General features: G+C 37.8%; 1 protein-coding gene across 1 annotated transcript in view; it reads left to right on the forward strand.

Annotated features, from left to right (window-relative positions):
- The window catches only part of AK8 (adenylate kinase 8), a 65,405-nt gene that overhangs the window by 974 nt on the left and 37,494 nt on the right, over positions 1–26,937 (forward strand). The window contains exons 2-10 of the mRNA XM_005527344.3: positions 1,442–1,526; positions 5,356–5,405; positions 5,996–6,109; positions 11,503–11,571; positions 17,318–17,399; positions 18,960–19,031; positions 19,619–19,819; positions 22,524–22,655; positions 24,876–24,965. Of these exons, the coding sequence (XP_005527401.2) occupies positions 1,442–1,526; positions 5,356–5,405; positions 5,996–6,109; positions 11,503–11,571; positions 17,318–17,399; positions 18,960–19,031; positions 19,619–19,819; positions 22,524–22,655; positions 24,876–24,965 (895 nt within the window). The remainder of the gene's footprint in view (positions 1–1,441; positions 1,527–5,355; positions 5,406–5,995; positions 6,110–11,502; positions 11,572–17,317; positions 17,400–18,959; positions 19,032–19,618; positions 19,820–22,523; positions 22,656–24,875; positions 24,966–26,937) is intronic.

The raw sequence follows: 26,937 nt of genomic DNA on the forward strand, positions 1-26,937 counted from the left end.
AGTTGTGTTGGAGAAAAATAATGACACAAACACAGCTTGAAATCGTTGTGCTAAAACATTTACAAAATACAAAATGTAAAAACTATGTGAGACACAAAATATGAACCTCCCCTGAGATTAACAGAACAAATGATGTGAAATTAAACTGAGTTTAGCAGAATTGGATAAAACTGGGCAAGAAACAGTGCCAGTGTCAGTCACTGTCAGCCTGAACGTTTGTGAATTATCATAAACCCAGATTTTCTTATGTTTGTTATTTATTAAGGTTCTGGTAAGTAAAGTGCAACATCCAGATTGCTTAGTTTTAATAAATGTTGCTGGAAAGTAATAATTTTTAAATGAACTTAAAATAAAAATACAAATTTTATCCTTCATGCTCTGTGCTACCCAGACCTTTATGGATCAGGACTTGCACGATCACCAGTTTATAAACAAAATTGAGTGTTTTAATTATTCTAATGAAGTGAATGAAGTAGAAAAGGAAAAGAGGCCACTCTAATAAAAGACAATCAGTGTATGAGGATATAAAATTTTATGGACTAGACGGACTTCATGGAATTTACTTGCACGTATAAAAGTGTTATGACTGCTTTTTAGAAATGTCTCTTCCAGCCTGAGTATTTCTGCTGCTTGTCTAAATTAGAGCATTAGTTCTGTTTGATGTCTAGTTTTAATTACAGAACTCATGGCTGTGCTGAAATGTCTTGCTAGGAAATGTATGGATTTCTCAGGGTTGTTCTTTTTTTCTGACTGTAAAACCCAAATCTTCCCTGAAACCAGTGCAAGATCCCCACTGCTATTGGTGGGAGCTGGAACAAGGCCCTGTATTACCTCAAGGGTTTAACATGAAAATGGGCTCAAAAATAGACATTCAAGACAAAGCTTTATGCCTTTTTTTTTTTCTTTTTTTTCTCCCCACTTCTTCCCACTCCTTTTCATGCAGGAGGCGAGGGTGGTGCAGGGGTGAAATGTGCCATTTCTGTGGGTCATGTTTTCCACAACTCTTGTCCATTCTGCCCTCCTCTGGGCTTGTCAGAAGCTTGTGGGAATGTGCTAGAGAAGGGTCATTTTGCCCTGCAGAGACATAAATTCAAGTTAACCCTGTTTTTCAAATTCCTTGTATGGTTTTTTATGTCACTGCTGCCTCAACCATTTTTGTCCCCAGGCTGCTTGAGCCAAACCTTTCCGGTGTCCATATAAATAAAAATAAGCTGAAGCTAATCAATTGTGGCTTTTTTTTTTACTGGCAATTTTCTGACAATCTTCAATTTTTCAGCATTGAAAATAGGTTCTGAAGTCTCAATTTTGTCTGTGAAAGAAAATAAATAAGCATTTATAAGCTGTTGAGGATCCTCATTGTAACATTACTGTAAAAATGCAAGCTATCACGACTGCAGAGCTGTGTTAAATTTTCCTCTGATTTTGTCCTATTTATTTCCAGAACATGCTTGAAGAGCTATTAATTCATAAGCCAGATGATCCCATTGAGTTCATGATAAACCACTTAAAGCAAAACAACGATGATGGTAAGTGAAAATGGAGACACCAGAAATAGTTCAGTTCCTGATTTGTAAACAGCTGTTGGGAGCTGTGCTGCCGTTGGCAGGTGATGGATCAAACTTTTCAGGCTGAGTCTTGGAAGGGGGGAGGAAACAAAAAAAAATGGTGAGCATTTTGGAATAGTTATAGGCAAGATGCTTTTAATTTCTTTTTTTAGTGGGTAATCTAATGAGAAATGCACTTTAACAGTTATAACAATGAAACCCTCTAAGGGAATAACAAAGAGTACTGGTGTATCAATTATTAATGCCTTCTGTGCCCCATCTGATATTTCCTGTTGTCTTTAAGCTCGCTAATTACTCCTTTTGTCAGGTGTAAATTTAGGTTCCTATTCTACCTGGGCTGGCAGATTCTCTGCTTTTTGATTAGTTTGTTACTTACTGCTGTTAATGAGTTCCACAGCTCAGTGGCATCTCAGCTGAAGGAACAGTGAGTGTGTCTGCTCCTCTGTGTAACAAAACCTGGTAAATTGAATGGGAAGTCTGTATTCTGCACAATAAAAGCATGTATCTTCAATCAAATTATTTGATTTACAAACTGTTCACCCTTAGGCAGATTATATTTGGATATGCACAACTGAACTGTAATTTTTGTTCTGTGTGAGCTGTCAGGGAGAGCTGGTGTCATGGAGCTTTGATGTTTCTTTAAAACCAGAGTAAACCGTTATGAAAGTTCTGCTGCAGCATCAATGAAATCATTATCACTGGAGGTGCTGTTAGCTCTTAGTGGTGCTGATCAGATGGATGTTGATTGAAATGCTGCTAAATACGTTAAAGAAAAAAAAAATCAAAATCCTGCAAATTGTGCCCAGCCTTTTCTGGTGCAGGCAGTGTGAATAATCAATCTGTTTTGTAGACCCATGGAAAATACGTGGAAGAATTTGCTGTGGTTTGTTAGAATGCTGATAAAATTTCTTCACATTGGGCTAACATTTGTCCTGAAGCCCCACAGTATTATTTTAACAGAATTAGGCAGGTTTCCATCTCATGACTTCAGTACTTAGAGGCTGAAGATAGAACTACAGCAGTTATTTGTCAAAGGGAAAATGCTGTCTGCTTTTGGTCTGGAAAATCCTGTTAAGGAAGGAGAGGAACTCAAATTAAAATTAAAGCCAAAATGTTGTTTTAAGAATAAATTATATGAAAAATAATGTAACAGAAATGTGTAGCAGAGTTGATTTTACTTTTTGATCATGGCGCAAGGTGCTGACTATTTAGAAGAAAAAAAACCTTATTAGAGCCGTCAGTAAAGTGATGAATTTTCATGCTCTTGCCTTGCCTAGACAGTTTTAGCCCTAGAGAAAATTTCAAACAGAGATGTGTGGAAAAGAAGCATTGCATCTATCCCAGGTGTGAAGTTAGAAAACCTTTTTACTTGATAATAGGATCTAAAGTACTTTTAAAAATATAAACAAGTGTAATGGTGATTATAGCTTACAACTGCTTCAAAAGTCATATAGGTCAAATGTGTGGCAAAGTGTTTGTGCTTAGGGCTTTGTGCTATTGTTCTTTCATGTGTTCCTTCTAAAAACATTCAAGGGCTGGTAATTTTCCTATTCAAAGATGCAAGTTTCCTACACAGTATCTTGCTTTGTGCTAATGAAAAAGCTTTCAGGGTCCAAGTGGCATTTCTATGAGTTCGCGCTTTACACTCAAACCTCTGAAAGAATGTAAAAAAGTTCTGCAAGAATGTTCAGTATGTACCCAGTACTTCTCCTCTTTAGCAAAGGATTTCTCTTGCAGTTAAGCAAATTTTGTTGTATTGATTTAATCATAGAATATTTTGGATTTAAATGGAACTCTGTGAGTCCAGCTGTTCTTCTGTGTTATTCCAGGATTCATTTTTTGAATCATTTTGAATTTTGAATGCTAAAATCATTGTTGAATGTTAAAACTGGCTTTAGTTGAATGAGTAAATCCCATAATGTCTCATCAAGACTAAATACAGAATTAAATATGATTTGTTACCAAAGAAAAAGGCATTTCCCAGAATTTCCTGACTTCATTTAGCTGCTGGTTTGGAGCTGCAGTATTAAATAGTGACTATTTGTTGATTGGAGGGGTTAAACATTGCACCCTGTGGTATCGTGGTTGTGCCCCTGTGTCATATGTGCTTTAGAGGAGTCCTACAAGTGTGCAAATGAGGAAATCAGTGAATTACACTGCCCCATCTGCTGCCAGCCACTAAGCAGAGAGAAAACCAGATTTAGTACAAAGTGAGCATTTACAGTAGCCCTGGGCAATATTAAAGCATGAGATGGTGTATATAATGGTATGTTTCGTTTTTTATCAAACGTTTGTCCAAGAAAGCTGTGTATTAAAGCTTCAATACCTAAGGGCTTTCTTGTGAATTTTAAATCATGTTCCTAGTTAAACCTCAAAAGGATCTGTGGATGGAAAGGTTTTTTGATTTTCTTTGAAGTGGTTTGAAGAAGTTGATTAGTGTTGGCACCCAAGCACTCTTTTATGACGCTGTTTATAAATAATTCCTAAGTACCGGGCTGGAGTTTCAAGGTGTTAGATTTTAAAAAAACCCTAGGATTTAATCACATTACATTTGAAATAAATTAAGTGATAAAAACAGCTGATGTATCCTTTTAAAGTATTTTTCTACATTGTGTACTAGTTCTGTTTCACTTGCAAGAACCAATAAGGGGGGAGTTGTTCTTAAACCTTCCAAGTCAGATAACTTTGTAAAGATGAATCTGTAATTTGGGTTTCATGTATGTTTAAAAATTGCACCTGCCCAATAACTGTTAAGTGCATGGAATACCTCATGAAAATACATTTCACATCCTTGCCTGTCTGTTACCATCAGACACGATCTCCCTTGGTTATTGAGAGCTGAGGTTTTTGGGTGAGTGGATCCCTCCTCTGCTCTGACCTATGTTACTCCCAGTAAATACTAACCAGTCCCTCCTGCACAGACTCTGATTTGGGTTTTTTTTTCCCCTGTGGGGTAGGGGGGAAAACATCAAAGCTGTTAATATAAAATGACAGTTCAAGGGATTGCAGCCCAAGGTGTATTTATGGAAAAAGTTCCAAATACTTTCCTAAGAGCGGCTCCTTTTTCTCTTGTTTGTCTTGCCTCTAATTCATTCCCAACAAAGCTTAGGGCAGTAATGCCTATTGTGTTGTGTGTGTGCATTGGATTAAGAATTCCTCAGAACTGAGATGCATTTTTTTGCACCTTGCCCCCTCAGAGAGAGGAGAGAGACTAGCAGCAGAGAAACACAAGAAACAGAAATGAGAAAAAAATACCTTAAATGGTGACTAGAAAAATTGAAGGCAGCTGTTAAAGAGCGTAGTGAGGGAGTCCTTCATTTTGCAGTATCTAAATCTTCTCTGAATCCTGATGTTTAGTTTCACCTATCTAGGTGAAACTAAAAACTGAAATATTTTTTCATCAGAAAATGTGTTAGTTCTGAATCAATATTTCAGGAATAAAAGTCAAATTCAGGTAAGGAAATGTTTGTATCTTATGGTTCACCCACTAAACTCTCCATGTGTTTAAATGGATTGAGATATACATATCTCATATATCTCTCCAAGTGGCACAGTTAGAGTGTTAATCTCATTGACCACGGAGATTAAAGGAGGACCCAGCTGGCACTGATTTTCTGTTCCCCCTTTTTTTCCCAATGGAGCCCAATCCCGAAGTCTCTGCTGAGGCAGCTTTCCAGTTGAAATAATTGTTTCATGGTGGCTACTTTGATATTATGTTATACAGGAGTGGGAAACTGGTTGGGATTTTTGTTGTTCTGCATCTTGACATTTGCATATCCTTGTTCCATAGCTCCAAGAATTTGTGTCCTTGGTCCACCTGCTTCTGGGAAAACTACAGTTGTGAGTACCTTACCCTCAGGGTTGTAGCACTTTCTTACTTTCTACTGAGCTCAGCATTTTGGAGAGTTCTATTCTGGAAAAAGAATTTTGAGATTTATCCAAGTGATAGATGAACTCAGGTAGTGAAACTGTTGGAATGCAACAGAATTCTGCCTGTCTTATTTTCCCAGCCTTTTAGCAAGACTAATTAGCCTGGGGCAAGTAAGGTAATAACACATTTGTGGTGTTGCCTTGCTGTGATTTGCATGTTCTGTTGTCTCATGCCCACTGCCACCACTTAAATGCAAAGGTCAAAGTTGCATTTGAACCTCAGAAAAGGCAGGTGATGCTGGTGAGGGCATGGCAGCAAGAATGTTTCCTTCTTTAAATTCTGCATTAAGGTACAGGAGATGAAAAAGCCATTATTCAAAGCTGGATACTCTTGAACGTCTTTATAAGAAACTACTTAAAGTTGCTTATATACTTAAATGTCTGTATACTTTAATGTATGGCTAGGAAAGCTCTGTCTTTCTGCAGCCTTCTGAAAAAAATGGTTTGATTTTCTTTCCAAATATTTCAACCTGTATTTTATCTTTTTTTTCTTCCCTCAGGCAATGTGGCTTTGTAAACATTTCAATGCCATACGTGTCTCTCATGAGACTTTGTTATTCAAGGAAGTACTAATGCAGACAGAGGAAGCAAAGGCATATAAAGAAAGAAACCAGGTGTGTAAGAGAATATAGTAACAGTTGTTCTTGTGTCACAGAATGGGAATTATGTGGCATTCCCATGATTTTTACTGCAGAGTTGAGCAGATGAGAGTAAAGACTCTCTTCTCTCTGTGTTGTACATTGGTGTGTCAGGACACAGAAGAGGGGCAGGAGAGGGAGACAATGCAAAGTGATGGAGGTCTTGAAAATATTAACCTTGAAACAAGCAGCAGAACTGGGTAAATCCAGGGTTGCACAATCCAGTTTAAAGAATGTTTGATTCTATTATTAAACACAGTGTCTTCTATCTGGGCATGTTTGATAATCTCAATAAAATAAGCATTAATCTCTGAGGTCTCCTTTGGTACAAAATGCTCTGGAAAATATGTACACAAAGAACTTTTTTTGATCTGACAGTGCTACTTAGTTGTGCATGCTTGATTTCTCTGTAGCATGACACAAATAACTTACTTGGTGCATTAACTCAAAAGGAGGATGACAATCCAGTCAGTTCCTGACAGCCCTGGAAGCTCTCAAGCTGAGGCAGGAGCAGCTGACTCAGATTGTTGAATTTTCCCCAATTCTGCATACCTGAGCTACTCCAGTCAGATTTTTAAATCCATTCATTGTGGGTATCCTAACTGATGTTCAAAGGAGTTGGTCCAAGGAACATTTTTCCAGGTGTCATGACTCTAGGATTAGTTGATCAGGTAATTGTCTTATTATTAAAAGTTGGTGACAGATTAGAAAAATACATTGAAAGGTTATCTTGAATACAGAGAAGAATCTGATTCCTGACTTTTTGGCTGATTCCTTTCTCCATTGTCAAGGTATTCCATGAGAAATAGAATGGAAGAAGTCTGGGTTTTTTGTGACTTTTTCTAACAAGTCCACTAGTCTGAGTTTCTATTTTGTCTCTTTATCACCCATTTTCATAAAAATTGAAGCAGTTTCCTATCTCTGGGAATCCTACAACCCTGCTATATCCAATTTAGAATTGCAATTGGCCAACAGATTTGTAATTTGCTGAGATGGCAGATGGTGTGATAAGGAGGTTTCTTCCTTAGAAAATTAGGCTAAAATAGGGTAGTGTTTATCAAAATTGAATAAAATACTGGATTAGTGAATGAAGTTTGGAGATGCCTCATGTAACACTTCAAGATCTGAGAGGAAAGAGTTCACTGAACTCCCTGAACTCACTGTCAAAAATGTTTGCATTTGGATGGGGTGATATAGAATTATTCTTACTGAGAATATGTACTTTGAAATCTTAGTTCTAATTATTGAAGATTGTTTTGATAGGTTCATAAATTTATACTTGGAGGGGGAGATTTTAAAACAAAAATTCCCTTTGGTTTAATTACTGTAATTATTAACATATTTCAGACTATACAGATGCACTTTCAAGGGTGTCCTTTTGGGCTTATTTGATTTAAAAAGATGGATGGTGTGGAAGATGAAAGTCAAAAATGTCAAGGCTAATCAGGTAGTGAGGAGGGCCCACAGAGCAGAGGCTGCTGGTGGTTCAGTAGTGTGCAGTTTTGCCTTTGGGTTTGATTTTAGATTTTTTGGAGGATAATAAAATAATTTTGTTCTTTTATGTGAGTTTGTTTCTTTGAATGTAACTCCTAGAATTAGGAGGGAACTCCTGGGTTCCTCTAGATAAGGTTGTTCGTTTACATCGTGTTTCCGTGAGTTTGGATATAACCAGGGCATTAAAAAGTTGTAGTCCTGGCCAAAGCAGTTTAATAAAGTGGAGAAGAAGAAAAGTAGGAACTAAAGCTATGGTTTTTGGGGAGTCTGGTGTGAAGATCATAAATATAATTTAATGTCTTTCTCACATCTAAGGCTACTGTGGCTGCATTAACCCCAGAGCCGGAGGTTGGGCAGTTTGAGGTCACTTGGCCAGTGTCACTGGACCTGGACAAATGCTGCAAAAAGCTCTGCAAATGTTTGTTCACATATTTTACCTACTTATCTTCAGCCAAGATTTAATTTCTTTTGTTTTTACCCATTAAAGCATTTGGGTTTTCCTGGCACAGGAAGCCATGGAAAGCGTATTTAAAATCCATGATTACTCTCTGAAACTCCATTTTTCAAGTTGGACAAGCATTCACCCACACATACCTGGCCACTTACTAATGAGCACAGCTCAGGTAGTGAATTTTGAATATTGAGTGTTCAAAGCAGCATGTGATCATTCTGCATGTAAAAATACTCCAAAAAGAAGTCAAATATTTTTGAATATTCAGTAAATTGAAGAACCACAAGCTACCAATAAATATTCCATGAACAGAAAAAGAGGCTACATTTTTTGGATAAATCATTGCAAATTATTCCCTCATCTTTAGTTATTATAATGTTAATAGGAAGCCTCTTCAGGTTTTCCTATAGTGAAGTCTAATGATGAGCTATTGCATGTTTCACTTTTCCTGTTAACTGGATGAAATAAGAAGTTGAAACAACTGTGGTAATTGTGGGTTTGTGGGATGGGTGTCCTCTTAATGCTACACTAAATTGCAGCTAAGGTGTTTGCATAATACTTAGTAACTTAAAACTGCTCCAGAGTTGTGTCAAGTCCCTGTGCTTTTTAAAAAGGAATAAAATAAGAGAAAAAAAAAAAAAAATCCAAGGCATCCTTAACTATGCATGGTCAGCATTCCAGTCTATTCCAGGGCAAGCCACTTGGAGGGAACAAAAATAAACTGTTACAGTTTTGTGCATCCAAAAAAGACCAGCCTTTCATGTGTATTATCTGAACAAACTAAATCTAAACATTCATGATACTCAGGATCCTAAAGAAAATTTCTTCAAGCTTGATTACTGTTCTCTCCAAGGTGCCAATTTGGAGAAGCCAGAAGTTTATAGCTGCTGCTGTTTTCAGAGCAAATATATCCAAACTCCCAAGAAAAATGTCTACTGAAAAGGTCTCCCACAAAAAATGTGTGGGAATTTTATGAAAGGGGAATTGAAATATAACTCTGAGTAGACTAGGCGTGGAAATTGAAATATGATGTTCCTGAAATAACATGGAATATTTAAAATTAATCATGAGTGGGTACAATTTTTCAGCAAATATGGAAATAGTGATTAAACCAGCATGGATTGAAAAGCAGTGTGAAGATGACCAAAATCCCACAGCAGTGTTTCCTTTACCTGCACTGAGTGTTGGGACAGCTCTGTGGGTAAGGTGTGGTTTGGCTTCTATCAAATGTGTGTCACTGGGAAGAAATGTTTCTGGGAAGTGCAATCCCATCTACCAGGCTCACGATATGTTTATGTGTTTATGAGAGATAAATTATAAATGGGCTACCTGATATGTACCAGATATCTTGATTTCTAGTGGAATAATTAGGCATTCATTATGCAAGCAGCCTATTGAAAATGATTTTGTAGGCCACTGCTCAGTGGGAGGAAAACTGCCTAGGAAATGAGACTGGAATTGAGCCACAGAGAGCAGAAGGAGCTAAAACACTGAAATACCTGAATGTGTGTCCTTGATTGTTTTTGTGCAACAAACCCCACTCCAAAGACAGGAGTAAGAACACCACTGCACAGAGCGAAGTGAGGATAAATTTGGTTTAAATTGGTTTGGCAAGGCTTAGCAAAGCAGCCCCCCAGCAGTCTGCAGCCTGTTTTGACATGACACATGAAAGGAGCAGCCAGGCCCTGGCTGTCCCTGGGAGCAGCGTGGTGCCCCTTTGGAAGGTGACAGGGGCTGCAGGAGGCTCTGACAAAGCACCCTCGGGACCTGCTGACTCTCAACAAACACAGCAATTCCATTCCCTCCTTCTCTGCTACCTGCTTGAGTGTTGGCTCATGCACGGCTGATGTGAGGAGAGGCACTGAGAGCTGGGGACAAAAGAGATAAGCAAAAGCTGCCTGGCTGGGCCACCTGGGCTCCTCTGTGTGTTCTGGAGCACTTTCTCCATCCTCCTTCAAAGTGCCTTCTGTGGGACCATTTCCACCACTCCTGGTGAAATTGTTTCATCATCTAATGAAGAAGATTTTATGAAATCTTCCCACATCATCAGCCACATTTTTTCCTTGTATGAATTGACATTCAAAGGAGTTGCTCCAAAGAATGTTTTTTCAAGCTGCCATGAGTTTCAGGATTAGTTGATCAGAAATGTAATTAATTGTCTTACTAAAAGACAATTGTTTAATTATTAAAAATTAGTGGCAATTAGATTGGAAAAATATGTTGAAAGGTTATCCTGAATACAGAGAAGCATCTGATTCCTGCCCTATCTACCTCTCCAAGCCTATGGAAATACTCCTTTTAAGGTTTATACCCTTCAGACTGGTTAGGAAAAAGATATGAGAATCCACAATATATAGAACTAAAGGAAACAGAGACTCAAGCTCACATTGTTCAGTGAAGGATAATTTATTTTAATTGAGACGTAGAGAATCTGATTGCAGGTTGTTTTTTTTTCCTGAGCATTCATTTTACTAATAATGTCAGAATTAATAAGGCAAGGCATTTAGTGAAATGATTAATGGCTGTTATGAGCTGCATGGACTTGGAGTTAAACTGGATAACACAGAGTTTAACCAAATTCAGTATAGAATGAAAGCCTAAATTAAGAAAATAGTGAAGCAAATTCTTACTAGAAGGAAAGGAGAGCATTGCTGATTTCTTGTCAGGAAATCAAATGAAATGGAAGAAATGTTGAGGGGTGCTAGTCTGTATAGGAACTTCGTTCTTCTGTCACATAGCAAATGCCTTCTTACAAAATATTGCTAGAGATGGACAAAGTAGCAGTCACAGAACTAAACAGCACTTTGAAAATATTGGCAGATGCAGTTTCCATCCCATTTCACAGTCCTGAGTTTAAAAATAAACTAAGTTCAACTATAAAATATATTTTTAATAAACCTTTTGGATGGTGAGGGTTACTTGAAGGTGTGAAACAAACCTGCTGAAAATCAGTCACTTTGTGTTGTTTGCTCAGTGTCTGAGGTTCTGCCTGTCACTGAGAGCTGGCAGGTCCCTGATGCTGAGCCCTCTGTCACATGGAGCACTCAGGGGTCAGATCCTTGTGGTTAAAAGGTTGCTTTGTGGATGTGATGTTCTTCTAGGTCCCTTTGCAGGTCTGATGACCAATGTGTGTGTCAGTGTGCAGAACTTGGCGCTGCTTCCACGTCGGTGTGCAAAACCCCCATTTTATTCATATTCATGCTCATGCTCTGTGCTCAGCTTCCCTTTAACACTGATTTTTGTGCCCTTATTAACTCTTTGTCATTAACTCATGTTAATGACCCAGGACTCGCACAGAATTATTTATTTCTTTATTTCCAAGAAGACATCTCACTTCACCTTTAACCACAACGTGCCTGCATGGTAAAATTCCTTTTGAACTCAATTGTGAATATTCAGCCCTTTTTTTTTGTTCTTTCTTTAGAAAATTCCCAACGCGCTTTGGGCCAATCTGATCCAGGAACGTCTGTCAAACGTGGACTGCATCAAACAAGTAAGAATTGCTCCTCCGAGGGCGGGTGGATAAGCACTTACACAACTCGTGCCTGGTGCTTAGCATTCCAAGTCCTGAGCAGAGCAGGGAATGGGGGCAAATCATCGGGGCTCCCGAGCCGCTTGCTTTCTTGAACATCAGCACAGGGAGTTTGGAGCTTTATTAACAGGATAAAGGGGAGGATGAGAGTATGCATATGCTAATCTTCCAGCACAGAGATGATCAAAGGCTGAACAAGCAGAGCTTTGTTGATTGCCTGGGGCAACTGGCAGAGATGGAGTGGACAAAACAGATAAACAGAAAATAGATAGAAATCAATATTGTTAAGGTTTTGGCTCTTCTTGAGGCAAGGGGAAGAAAAGAGTCTTAGTGTTACTAATTTCAATTTTATTTTTTCTCATTGTGGTTTTTTTTTTCTTCCTGTGTTAGGAAACACTGCACTTGAATATGTTGTTTTCTGGGTAATAATTAATATGTTCACTCTTAGCTTACACAAAGAGGCAACTTAATAGGCTTAGTTGTGTTCAAATGTGTGGGATCCCATGTTTCTTGCTCCATGTTTCATCATCTGGGAGACTGAAACAATGATTTTTTATTTTTTTTTTGATCCTTAGAAAGAAAAAGAAAAAGAAAAGGGATTTGCAGAAATCCTAAATGGTATCAACTCTTCTTCATAAAATACTGCAGACTTTACTCTATAATTGACCCATTAATGTTGAATTTGCAAAGTAGAATTAAACTTTTGTATTGCGTTTCACTGGGCTTGAATTATATGGGTTTGTCTGGTTTTCCTTAAAGGTCTTTTTAGCTAAACTATTTTACTTCATTTAAACTCATTACTCCAGGTTATGTATCTGGTAGCACTTAATGTATTTTTTTATCTGCAATAAACCCCCACAGAACCTAGGCCCTTCAGTAGGCAGGAGAACCTGTTTAAAACCACATGTGGTATACTATCTTGTTAATTTTTGTGGTATTTTTAGTTCTTTTATAACAAGAGCTCTAAAACCTCTCAAAAATGCTCTTTTTTTCACATAGGTCTCTTTCCCTGATTAAAAGAACATATGTTTTCAACAGCTACTTTTCCCAGTGTTTAAGTGAGTTTTGCTGTCAGTAAAAATACATTGCTCTCCCCAGGCTGTATCCACCTTATTTTCCATCTTTTTTTTCCCCTGTGCTCTATAATTGTTGGCATGGTTTTAGTTCTCCTGTCAATAATGAGGGAAGGATCTCTCAGTGAGTTATTTTAATTATTTAATTAGGTCATGTATGAGTAAGGTGACAGTGTGGTTAAAATGCCAGCAGCTGCACAGAGTCCTGCCTGCATTTTATGTTCCTGTTGTTATTACCAGCAGCACTGAATCAGTGCTGGGTGTCTTACAGAACCAGGGGGGAAGAAATCCCCTTAATGAAGCTTCCCTGACATTCAGCAAGAATGGAGTGGATGTTACCACCCTAGCTGAGGTTTCAGCAGGTTTTAGGGAAAAACACATGATTTGTTTTTCAATAGTGTGATGCTTATTAAAAATCTTTACATTAATAGATAGACACACACAAAATGACCACAAATTATTTTCTCCTTTGAAAGGGGATCTATGCATTTTAAGTGTAATATTTTCTGTGTGTAACTCACAATTAATGCAGTGGGGTTTTTTCATCACTGACCAGATTTATGCCATTTCTTTCAAAACATGAGTCAGCATGTTTTCACTGAAAGTGTTCATAGATTAGGAACAGCATGTTGGACCACAGTACCACCAGCTGTTTGTTTTATTTCTCCTTGTGGTGTCATTGGCTTGGCATTAATTGTACAGCTTTCATCCCACTGACAGTAGGAATACAGGATTTTTTGTACCGTTGTTTTGACACTCACAGGTTTATAGATGTCACTGGTGTTCTCTAAGGAGAACATTTTTATTGATCAACTGCTCTGCTGAGGCCCTGTGTTATGTGTTTTCTAACACAAACCTAGTCAGGACAGCGAGGGATCAGGTGGGGAGGTCTTGCAGCACACACAGGAAACTTATTGCAAACATTATGTTCCAGCCTGGCTCTTGTGAGGCTTATATAGAGAATTTTCATCTTGCAGGGTTAGCACAGCTTGGCTGCAGCCCCTCTGACTGATTGGGTTGTGGAGGGAATTCATGGAGCTGGAGAAAGCCAGTGGAGAGAGATTGCTCAGAATGCCTTTGAGAGAGAGAGCTGAGGCACCTTCCGGAAGGCTTAGCATCTTTAGAAACTAAACTTAGGCCAGTGATTCACACAATGAGTGGCAGAATTACTTGAGATTGGTGGTTTTTTTTGTGGCTGCACTTGAAAGGGAAAGCAAAGAGAACAATGACTCTGTTTGGTTTTACCTTGATAGCTAAAGATAATCATGTTTTCCTCTGTGAAACTCCATGCAGAGAAAGTGATGGTACAAAGATTTATCCAGGGAGAGAATCTGCCCATTCACCACATCTTCTGAGAGGAATGGAACTTTTAAAAACATCTTTCCACCTTCCTCAGCTGACAGAACTAATGTGGGGCATAAGAGGTTCCTTTCTATTGGGAAATTTGGCAAGGTTTGAGCTTTTTCCCTCATCCATACCACTCATTTTGATGGACTGCAAGAGCTGGGTTGTCAGTATTTCTGCTGCACTCCTTAGTCTGCCATGCTATGAAAATCTCCAGAATTTTAGATCCATGCTGGCAAAGCTATTGCTGATAATATTTTTGTGTATGTGTGTTATTTTCTGACCCCTTTCTTTATTTGGGAGTGAAAATCATGTAATACTTATTCAAAACCACTGAATAATAATGTAGAAAAACTGTTGTGATTACTTGTTTTCCTAAAAACAGCTATATTCATGACCTTTATGCTTCTAGCTGAGTTTTTTTTTCTTATATGCCACATAATTCAGCATTATTTCTTTCTGCCGTTTCTTTTTCTTTATTCAAAGGCAGTGTCAATTTTGGAATTGGTAATTAAAAAAAATATGGAGAATGTACAGGTCAAATAACAGGAGGGAACTTGAATACCCAAGTCATTATTATTATTGTGGTGGAAAGTGTGAAAGTCTGTAGGCTTGGTATCATAGCTGAGAGAACTGCCAGCAAAGCAGGGAGATTTACATTTGGGAATGACCTTGAGCATTTCCTTTTCTCCAGATTCCTGAAGTCTGGAGAAGAAAGTGATGGCTTTGAAAGTGCTTCCTTGCTGCTGATTTTTCAGCATGGCCTGGGTCTCCAAGGAGCAGCTCACCTGGCATTAAAGCAGCTGCAAAATCTCTGTTTACAGGGTTCATGTAGGAAAGGAGGGAGGTTCCCAGCTGGAAGAGAGGGAGCAGTGACCACAGAGTACAGGCACCATGGAATTTCTCACTTTTACCCTTCATTCCACCATTGATGTGATAAGGTGCAATCCATGCCTGGATAGAAGGTTACTGCTATCAAGAACCAAAAATAGATGGCTTCTTAAAGAAACAAATTTACCATGTGAAGTTACTAATTACACTTTCATGATAGTCAGGAGGGCAAAAAAAGACCAGTGTTTGCATAAAGCATGATAGGCATATTTTAAGTCAGGTCTTGCTCTGCTGTGTCTTGCTTCCTCTTGCTTCATTCCCAAGCCACACTCCCTTTTCACTCTTTTTTTTTTTTCTTTTCCCCTTTTTTTTTTATTTTTTATTTTATTTTATCTGTGACATCTGCTTGGAGCTTGTCCCTCCTGTGATACCACACTACTTGCAGCTGTTCAGACCTCCAGCTCCGAGCTGTGCATGGGGTGCCCTGAGCATACGGCCTTTTTGATGTGTGATAAAACAGAACCGAGCCACTGGGGGTATGGAGAGGGAATGCAGCAGAATATCAATAAACCTGTTCTGAACAAAGCTGCAGCTCTGTGCTGGAATAGACATTTCACTGAAGTGTCAAGTAGATGGATAATATATTCTAATTAGGGACTGACTGATACCCTGCAACTCAGAGACCTTGGAAATCAGCTCCAAAATGCTCAGTTTTTGTACTGTGTGTTGATTTTTGCATTTGTTTAATGCCTTAAAATATATTTTCTGTAGGAAGCTATTTATTGAGCTTTTTTCCCTAAATAGTCAAAAGTTTTTGATATAAAATTGCTTATTGCCTGTTTTAAGGACCTTTGAAATTTGTATGTAAACCTATTGAAGTTTGCTGTGGATTGTTAAAAGTATGGATTATGGATTGTTAGAGTATTTTGTTTACTGCCTGTTGCACATTATGTGATTTGAGCCATAAGCAGTAGTGACTTCAGCTTTTGTGGGGTGGTTTTTGTGGGGTTTTTTTCTTTTTTTTTGTTATAGTTTCCAAAAACGTTGCACTCAGAGTGGAGAAAATAAACCAGATTTTTGGTCTGTGTAAATTGGCATTGATTTATTTGCCTCAGACCTCAGATGCCATTTCTCCCTAGAAGATCTGGGTCTATATATATATATATATATCTCTATATATCTTGTACACAATATATTCCAAACTAGTGCTGAAGTTCCTGGCATAGCACTACAAACATTGTGCAGCTTTGCCTTCTGCAAGTCCCAAGGGATAAATTGATTTCTCAGCACCTGTGTGACCTTAGCCAGTGGTTCATTCTAATTTGGCAGAGCAAACACTGGGAGTGGCAAAAATGGCTTGCAGTTACTTGAGTCTTGTATTTTCTACATCTGTCAGCAGGATGACATGTTCCTGAAACCAGGCTAATTAAGGAATTTTAAATAGTCTGCTCTATTTTCTTGTGTAATTGGAATGGCCTGTTCCATCCCACAGAAGTCCTGGAGATAGATTTCCCTGAAATACTTGGAGAACCTTTGGACCCCACACTGACAGAGCACCAGATTTATGTGGGAGATGATAATGATTGCCAGCTAATGCAATATTAAAATATCTCCTTTATTTCAGCACGAAGATGGCTCCCAGATTTACTGTGGTATCACAAAGTTATTTTGAGGGATGGGATATAACAGCAAGAAGTTGTGTGCTCAGGCAACAAACAGATAAATTAGGGAGAGTTCAGAAGATTCAGGCTTGAGCCTGGGAAGTGGATTAGATTTCAAATACTGCATCAGACAAAAACTGAGTGAGGCTGCAGCTCTCCGATGGTATTTCACAGATCTGTAAATGTTTTTTTAAAGATGCTCAATCCAACACTTAGCTGGCTATAACAAGGACTTAAGGGAGCAAAAGGCTCTTTTTTCTTTTTTCTTTCTTTTGCTCTGTTGCTTCATTAGCTCTGGGAACGCTGGTTCCATTACTGTGAGTTTTCCTGTATAATTTAAGAAAATAATGAAAGCATGCATATTTTCCTCAGTATTCTTGGCATTAACTCTGTCTTTAGATTTGTTTAGCTCCTTTTTTTTTAATATATATATATATACCAGTGTGGGTTGGTATCCTTTTGAATATTTCAAAACTGTAGAAATTGTTTTGGGTTGTTTTTATTCAAGATTGAAGTTGGTTTGTTTTTATTTTTAAGATTGAAACATGAAGAAAAAAAATCATTGCTACAATCCATAAGTTCCCATTGCTGTGTGGCAGTGGAATCAGTGCATGCATTTCACAAAAATATCAGTGCTCCATGTTTGCTTTCTTCTCTCACAAGCATACATGAGAAATACTGTGCTGTGGAGGGTTCAGAATGAGGTAATTTTTGTGTAAATAGCACTGAGATTTAGTATGAATTTTGGTTTTTTTTCTCTTTCAGGATCAATAACTGTTTCATGTTTTTGTTCAATAGGGATGGATTTTGGAAGGCTTCCCTGAAAATCAGGAACAGGCATGGATGCTGCAATCATCTGGCATTTTTCCTAGGCATGTTGGTAAGCAGTACAAGGTTTGTATGTGATTTGCATCCAGGAGGAAAGACTAGAAGGGTTTGTCTCAAAAAATCCTCAGTAAATTCAATACCAGTGCTGGAGACAGTCATCAGACAGCAGAATATTTGAGTAGGGTTGAGAGCCTGAGGTAACCTGGGAGACTTTAAGCCCTTCTTTTCACACCAGTTTCCTCTTCCACATCAGAGTTCTGTAAATTCCAGACCCTACACCAAGTGTTTTTGAGCAGCTACAAGTAGATTTGCTCCTGACTTCCATCTCTAAAAATCAGCTTTTATCCTCAGACTAAACTAGTTCCTCATATACTAAACACAAATTTATGCTTGTGTTGAATTAGGGAATGTAAATTTTACCAAATGAAGTGGAAACATGGTGATTTTAAGCTTGACCTTTCGGAGTGGGGGTGGATTCAGACTGGTTTTGGGTGGAATGTTTTACTGGCAAAGGGCTACTAGACAAGACCTTGACAACTGCCCTTGCCATACAGGAGAAGCCACTCGTCCCAAATTATAGTTAAAGGACCTACCTAGAATATAAAAAAATACTGCAATTGTGTGGAAAGCAGTGTGAAATGATAAATGCAAAGCTTGCCAGTGAACAAAATTTATCCAACTTGATGAATTGTCACTTTGGATTTCATTTAGATGATATTCAGCTGTTAAAGAAGAATTCAGAATCACTGCAGTAGAGTTACTGCAGGCAAAAATGTTTAATGTCTAGTACTTGCATGTATTTTTAATATACCTAATAACATCTGAAGTTGAGTTTTGCTCACAATTATACCTGTGCCACCAAGACCTGAATGAGAATCTTAAAGCTTAGTCTGTCTAGTTAATCAAAAAGAAGATTGAGAGGAGATGAGATTTACAGTGTTTGAGTACCTTAATAGGGAGAAAAGTGTCTGAAAAAGCCATATGATACAGAGAAGAAAGTCATAAAAAGAACTTGTTTGAAACCTGTAATCAAATGCACTGAAAATAGTAATTAAATTACGGTGTTTAACTGCAAGGATGCTTACCCAAAAACAGCCCAGGGAAGTGACAGGTTCTTCCTCTTTTGATGCTTTCTAAACAAGTTTGAACACTTCTCTATGAGATTATAAAAAAATCAGTTTCACTGGTCTCACCACCAAAATACCTGGGTGAAAAATAATGGTTTGTGGTGTAGAAGAGAGTCAGTCTTGAGGGCTCAGTGGGAACTTCTGTCTGAGCCTCCAGAGACAATTTTTTATTGCTGGTGGTGATGTTTTTTTGGATAATGGGGACAGTTTGTGCCCATGGATACTGGATTCATGGATATTTTATCCCACTATATTGTTTACTAGGTGAAGCAAAATTCTGATTAAAAGTGAAGTAAAATATTTGCAGGGAGAATGCTGGGGAATAAAAAAGAGGCAAATGTGCTTGGATACATCTGAACTGTTACAGGGAACAATAGCAAATTAACAATTGCAATTAGCAATAATAAATAGCAATAACAAAGCAAATAATTAACAAGAGCTACACTTTTTATTTTTTTTTTCTTTTCTCCTTTTTTGTTGTCTAGTTATGCTCTATGCCCCAGACACTGTGCTGATTGAGAGGAGTGGTGGGAAAAGGCTCGATCCTCTCACACAAGGTGCAGTATGTTTGCTCCTGACCTCCACTGCAGACTGGAGTGTTGCTTAGTCTCAGAAACGTTGTTGATGGGGTTAAAATTTAAATGGGATCCCATTAAGAACTAGTAGGAATTTATAATTATAAATTTCAGCTGTTTGGAAATGGTATTTGTTGACATTGCATCATTTTCTGTGCCAATAAAATAAAAAGAAAATAAAAAGCTCAGTATTGAGCCTGCAAACAGTGGACTATGGCAGTACAGAATATTTAAAGGTTAGATCTGTCCATATGAGTTTATAATTTTTCTGTGCATCTCTGCTAGGTCCTGCTTTGTTTTTGAGGTGCAGGGATGCTTTTAGGGTTAATAAAATAATTTCCATTAGATTAAATAAAAGCATTTCTATTAAAAAAAATAAACTGTCAAATAGACTCAGCTCCATATTGTCTGTTAAGTTTTATCATCAATCATCCATCACGAGATAAAATCCTGACATTACTCAATAAAAATAAACAGGTTGGATGTTTTGAGGAGTGGAATTAAGAGGGGTATTCTTAACTAGAGACCTGTTAAATCCTGCTCTTAGTTGTTAACCATGTTCCCTGTAGAGGTTTTCCACACAACCTTTGACTGGCCAAGTGACCCCCTGGTACAGCAGAGGTTGGTGGAACCAGAAGATCTCTCTGAGCAGGAGGTGTCCAAGAAGCTGCTGGAATATCACAGAAACTTCCCAGAGATTTTCCACATCTACCAGAAAGTTCTGAAATCCATCAATGCAGACCAGCCCTCTGTGGATGTTCTCTCACAGGGTAAATATGTGCTTTGTGGCAAGTTGAGAAAGTCCTGTTTGAGGCGTAGTTCCTGGCTGTTAGAGTCAGTTTGTAGGATTAGGCAACACAGATGGCTCCCAGCTGAGTTGTGCTCTCTCTAGAACAGCACTTGGGCTGTTCCTGGTAATTATTTTACTGGAGTAAGTGCAGATAACTGGAAATTCTTAGCTCACAGTCCTGCCAAGGAAGAGCTGATTTAGTAGAGCAAATGTCACTGTCATTTCTGTGAGTCTCTGTTCTAAAAGGGAGCCCTGTGGCTCAATTGTTCATCTCCCAAAGGGCCAGTACCTTCCAAAGTCTGAGAAAAAGGAGGAGTAGTTCAAAGCCAGGAATATTTCGTTGTTTAAAAGCTGTTTGTGCTGGGAGCTTTCCTGCTCAACAATTCTTGTTTGCCTTTGCTTGACTGTAATGCAATCTGACTTTTAATGTTGATCCTTCTAGAAGAGAATAAGGAAACTGCCAGAAAGACCAATTGATGATGTACTTTGTAGCTGTCAGTCTGCAGATAATCTCTTATATCCCAGTAATTTTGCATCTCAAAAAGGTCTTTTTTTTTAATAACAAGTGCTGCACTTTTAAGATAAACAAGTAGGAAGTTTATATTCTGAATTTACACATTAATTACCTCTAAATTACTTAATTAAATTTAAAAGTTCATATCATCATTCATAAAGAATTCATGCCTTGAATTGTAAATAAAAATGTGAGTGCCTGAATATTAATTATTATTAATTAATAATGTAGTGAGATAAATTGAAAACTGGAATGAAAAAATCCTCTCTAGATCTTTTTTCTGCAGTGCATCAAGCAGCCAGATTTTTTTTAAAGAATAATTAGATGTGGAGACTGTCTAGGGGATCATTACTCCTAATTAACTTGGTTATTTACTGCAAATTAAGCATCATTTGTAAGCAGGGTGCTTTGCCTGTAATGTTTGTGCTTTTCAATACACTGGGTTGTGGAAAATGTTCAGAATAACTGGAGCACTGTTTGGGTAGCTGATATTGAGGAAGCCATGCAGCAAACACTATTTTCTGGGTAGGACTTTCCAGGATTTTCGTTTAGATTTTCATTGCCCCAGCTAGAGTTTGGTAAAAAGAGGAGATTGCTCATAAATATGAGCAGTATTGTGGGTTGTTTCACACAATTATAAAATTTTGTGAACTTGAATGCAGTTGCTGCTGCCTTGATGTGGGATGTGACATCCAATTCAGTTGGGCAGTGCAGGATTCCATCAGTGCAGGGAGAGATGGATACAATCCCATGTGGTTGCAGTTTTAGTTTCTTAATACTTCAGGGCTTCTAGGTAGAAACTGGAGTTTGCTGGAGGTGCTTCTTTATTGGAAAAGATTTTCTAATCATACCAAAGCATCTAAGGGAGGGTTCTGTGAAAAGTGGTTAGTACAGAGCAATATGTTGACAATGGCACTTAAAATCCTGATCCTCAGGATGTTCCCCACCAATCATTTTGTGCTTTTTAAATATAGCTTATGACTCATACAAACAGTTGTGTTTAAGCTTGTCCTATTCCTTAGCCTAAAATACTTTTTTTATTACAAGGACACTTTAGAGAGTCTTTTATTGGAACTGAAGATCTCACAAAAACTGAGAGAAGCTGCAGCTGGTGTGGGCTCACCTTTAGTTGTATCCACTGCAATCCCAGAGGAATCAGAGCCTGTACAGATGTGTCCTTGCTGCTTCTGGCCAACCGTGGCAGGTGGGATCAGTGCCAGAAAGTTTAGCCTTGGCATCTGACTGATCCCTGGAAAACTTGCATGGCTTGAACTGCTCCCTTCTCTGGTATTCTCAGCCATCAAATGGGCAAAGCTGTTTCCAAATACAATCTCAATTTGTCCTTGCTGCCAAAGCTGTGACATCTTTTGGCTTCTTGGTGATCTCTCAGGTTCTCTTTTGGGATTGCAACAAAGTCCAGGTCTCTATAATGTGGCAACATTGATGATGCTTCACATGTCCCGTGGTCTTTCCAAACCTGCAGGTTGATCTGAAGGTGCTATTCCCTGCTTGAAGCAAAATGTAGGAGGATGATGTCCAGCAAATGAGAGGAATCAGGCAGAGAAGCTCAAATATTCTTTACAAGTTACACAAAAAGGATGGGTAAAAGAATAAAACATCCACACTCAATTCTGTGTTAGTGCTGAGCAGTGTCATGACACACTGTGCTACAAGTCTATAATATTGTAATTAGGAGTCTTAATCACACACAGCTAGATAAATGTCGTTAATTTAACATCCCAAGGTTTTACACTTAAATATTTGTTCAGAAACTGCAGAAAGTATTAAATGTAATTACAGCCCTCTAAAATTTGCATGGTAAAATTGTAGCTATCAAGCAAAAATTACTTCTGCTAAAAACAACATGGTAAGAGAGCAATTATTAATTGAATCTGCTTTTAAAATGGTTTGACAGGCACTGATGAAAGAAAGAGGAGTGTAATGATAGTGAGATTTCTAAAATGCCTCTCAGAGTAAATTGCTGACGGGACAGTTTTATCAGTGTCCTGATTTTGGGTGCAGAGTCTGGATGTTTCAGTGATAAAATAAACCACGATCAACATGACAATGTTTTTTCAAAAGAAGAGAGTAGTTAATCAATGTTTATATATATATATTTTAAAGAAATGGATTAAAACCTGTATTTTTTTGCCTTTCTCTCCTCTTCTAGTTCTTGCCTTTGTCCAAACCCGGCACCGATCTGCTGCCCCCTTTACACCCCGGATTCTCTTTTTTGGCCCCCCAGGCAGTGGGAAGAGCCTGCAGGCAGCACTAATAGCTCAGAAATATGATGTTGTCAACAGTAAGTTCTCAGTAAATATGCACTTTGCTCAATTCCTCCTTTCTCTCTTTTTGATCATTTATCTTTTGCTGTCTGTCTTTCTTACTTGCTTATAAAATGTCTCTCTTTGTCAATTGCTGTGGATGTCAAATTTTTGAGGGAAGTGAAAAGTACTTGAATGAAGAAGTGAAAACCAAGTATATATCCTGTAACAAACCAGCTCTAAGGTTTTTTTAGTCATCATTTCATCATTTTTTATGCCTTTTACATCTGTATTTTTCTATTGTTAGACTCCTGTAGTGCTCTGAATTCTTCTGTGGATCAGTGGATCGTGAGTAATGTCTGTAGTTTCAGCTGTCTGACCAAAATTGGGGCACTTTTAAAATAGAATTCACTCTGAACTTTAATGAAGCCTCAGGCTCTGCACATCTCAAGTAATATGTGAGAAAATGAAGGAATTAGTTAGAAGTGCATCATCTTTCTTTTGTAAAGGAAGTCCAAAAAATTCTGCATGAGACTTGTTCATGATTAGCATTTGAATGTTAAAATGTTCTGTATATAAAACTGCAGCTTGCTGATAGGATCAAGGCAATATTTTCCGTGTTCTGCAGTGTCTTCTAACAGTGGAGTAACCATAACTTATTTTAAACAAATCTGTAAAATTTGCTGATTAGTCACATCATCTTAGTTAAGCAAAAGGCAGGTTTGATAGAATATTTCTGCTGTCAATTATTGTGCCATTGCTGTATTTGAAATATGTGAGAAACTAAGTATTTGTAGATTTATTCAAAGCTGTATTTTTATTAATTGTTTAATTGGCTTAAAGAAAACAAAACATGCTTGAATGTATTAAAAATCATTTTGTTCTTGTCCTTTTGAATGTTTTTTCAACTTTTTTTCTAAAACTGCAGGTTTCATAGTGTTCCATCTAGGTCAAAATTTGCATTTTTTTTTTTTTTAAGTAACTACAATATGAGAGAGTTGCAGCTCTTTTTATTAAAAATCATTACCAGTGCTTTACCCATATGTTGAATTTTATTTTAAATATTCTGTAACCAAAATATTAGAAGAATTAAGTGTTTGATATAGAGTTGGAAGACCATCATTTTTCAGAATAATATTCAGCATACATTTAATTTTTATTAGGTCATTTGGCTTGAAGGACAGGCTCAAAAATGTAAATCTGTGTTCAAATAGCCTCATTAATTGGACTGAATTTAGGTGTGGACTTATTAGGTGTCTTAAATTAGGGTCTGTGCACTGAGTTGGTGTTATGTTTTTACACTGTTTATTATGAATATGAATTTGCTTCTCCAGGACAACTGGTAACTGTTAAAATTGTCACTTAAACATTGAACTTTATCAGCTTTGTCCCAGGAACACTCCTGGGGGGGTTCTCACTCCTGTTGGTCTGTGTGATTAATAATAGACTGATTAAAAGGCTCCATCTTCTCCCATCAAAGTCTGTGCCTGTTGGTGCTATTGATTCCAGAAGAAAGGAATCAATTTAGGATTATTAATTGAATAATCTCCAGGGGGACCTATAGCTAATATTTACCAAATTGGAGCTGTAACCAGGATTTCTGCTGTTATGTGACCTCTCCATGTCTTGGTTCCCTCTGTGTAAAATTCCCTCACCTGGGGCAGCCTGTGCTGTCCAAGCTCAAAACAGGAATATTTCATGTACAGCTGTCCTGGCTCAAATCTGAAATTTGCATCTCCTGGTGTTCTGTGTGTTTGAAATCAATGATAGTAAGATTGCATTAGCACAGTTTTTTAAATGTAATCCTTACATGATCATTAAATGACCCAGGGAGGCCCTTCCTGAACTGAGCATTATTCTGCACCTCCAAGCATGGTTCAGATACTGCTCAGCAGCTAGAACTTTATTCAGTAATTACAAGTTTATAAAAAGTGAAAGCCACTAGCAATCCCTTGAGTTGTTATTTCAGAAATATATTTGATTAATAACATTCTCTCAATTTTTAATATGTTCTTTGCCAAATATATTATTTTTTTTCCATTTTTCATTCCATATCCTCAGTCTTCTTCCTTTTCACTCTGCTTGGCCAAAAAAACCCCAACCCTAACAACAAACTCAAAAAACATACAACTTTTATTTTATTCAGTGACCTTATTCCAGTATGCAGCTTCTGGGTTGGTTTTTTTTTTTTCTCTTTTCTTTGTTGCTTCCTTTTTAAAATTTAACCTTGTGTCTTTTTTGTTCTTCCTTCCTGTTAGTTTGCTGTGGGCAACTGCTAAAGGAAGCTGTTGCAGACAACACAAAACTTGGAGAACTCGTTAAGCCTTACATTGACAGTGGATGCCCAGGTAGGGCACGTTGTTGTCTCATTACCCTGCAGTTACAAATTTGTAGCAAAAGCCAAATTGTGAGTGAATTTTTGTTGGTCAGATTCTAATCAGAGTAGCCTGAAAGTTGATGAATTCAATTTATTCAATGGGATTTGTAGGATTTGTAGCACTGTGTAATAGAAGTTAGATTTCTAAGGGTGTTTTTTATCCTCAAAACAAATATTCACTGTTCTAGTGAAATTCAAATTTCTTATGCATATTCCAAAATCTGAATTCCATGTTTTAATCTCTAAATCTAAATAAGAAGTCTGGTATCAGTTCAAACTGTTGCTAAAGCACAGTATTGTGTATAACTACTTTTAAAGCACAATAATATTGCCCTTCTTTTTATATTTGGATGTCAACTTTTAGAATGCTACCATAATTTCCTCTACTTTCATGTCAATATTTTAAACTTAAAATTTCTTTGTACTTAATTTCTATCAGCATTTTTGGTTCTGGGAGGCAACTGCCACGACAAATGTTGAGTATACTTTGCTTTTGGAAGGTTCTGCAGGGATTTCAGATAAATCATAAATACTGTGAGCTCCTGAGGGCAGCAGCTTAAACCTGTCTGCCTGTTACAGTTGTCCTGCTGTCTGTGTGTGGTGGGTATTAGAAATCAGAGAATATCTGTACTTAAAAAGGATAAGTCTTGTTGCAGGAGGGTGGAAGAATGTTTCTTTTGCCAAATTGCAATGGCCTGGAAAAGGAACTTTCAGTGCTGTTTCTGTCAACAGCCCACTGGTTTCCAGTGGTACAAACACAAGGAGACAATCATGCTGAAGATGGGGAAATCTCAGTTAAGCTTCAGTATTAATGGAATTTTGAGCAAAGCCCCCCTGAGCAAAGAGAAATCATCCTTTATTTTTAGCAAAGTAATGTATTTGGTAAGGTGAAAAGCTTGAAAATCTCCTTTGTTTTTTGCATAATAGTTTAATTCTGAGGCTGAATTAGACAGAAGAGCCTTTAAAATTAACTGAGGTTCCCTTGATACCGGACCCAGAGATGCAGGACTTTCCCAGGCCTTTCCAAAAGATTTTTGGCAGCCTGCAGCTTTGGGGGCACCATCCCTCTGTCAGGAACTTTATCAAGCCACAGGGTGATGGATTTTAACTCTGAACTTCATCTCCAGTGAATGGATTGCATTTATTCCTAAGGCAGCCACCCAGCTCAGTGCATTCATGGCAGCCACACTGCTGGGAGTAGGAGCTGCTTTGTGGCCCATGGGAATGGAAAACAGGAATCTCTGCACCCTACAAGAGAGAATTTAGGTCCTCTGGAATGGGCACAGAGACCTAGGAGTGGATTTTCTGACTTAGAGATACCCAGAATGGGCATTTAACTCAAAGGCAAGAGATCTCAGAGTATGTTGTGCAGTGGATCTGAGGTTTCCAGATGTGGGAATAATTCCTTCCTGGTTGATCTGAATGTGGCTGGTTTTGAGTGCAGTTTAACTCACACATTGAGATCCTTTAAGCTTTCATGGTATCCATTAATTTCAGAGTCTTATGTGCATACTGTAATTTCACTGTCTGCTCATCTCTGTGGAGAGGAGGATTGTAAATACCTCACTCTAAATATCAGTTATGGCTGAGATGGGAGTTTGGATGATCTGTTTATTCAAAGATAGCTCCTTTAAGAGCTTCCTTTACTAAAATGTTCTTTATATGTGTGTTTTATAAACTTCATCTTAACCATTAAAGTTCCTTAAAGGAGATGCATTCCCAGTAGAGTCAAATAATTGCACAGATCATAATTTTTAGCCAGTCCTAAAAATATGCACATCCTTAGTCTAAGGGAGCTGCTTTCATTTCAGGAAAATGAAATTGAAGTTGTAATTCCTTTCTTCCTCCAAATTAGAAATTATTTCAGATTTAGATTAACTTTTTAATACAGCATGCACAAGATAAAGCTGTACAACACTTCTGAATGTTAATAGGGATCATAA

This window comes from Pseudopodoces humilis, chromosome 22, assembly GCF_049639895.1.
Source record: "Pseudopodoces humilis isolate 2021_Gansu_Grassland_sample_001 chromosome 22, ASM4963989v1, whole genome shotgun sequence".
NCBI lineage: Eukaryota > Metazoa > Chordata > Aves > Passeriformes > Paridae > Pseudopodoces > Pseudopodoces humilis.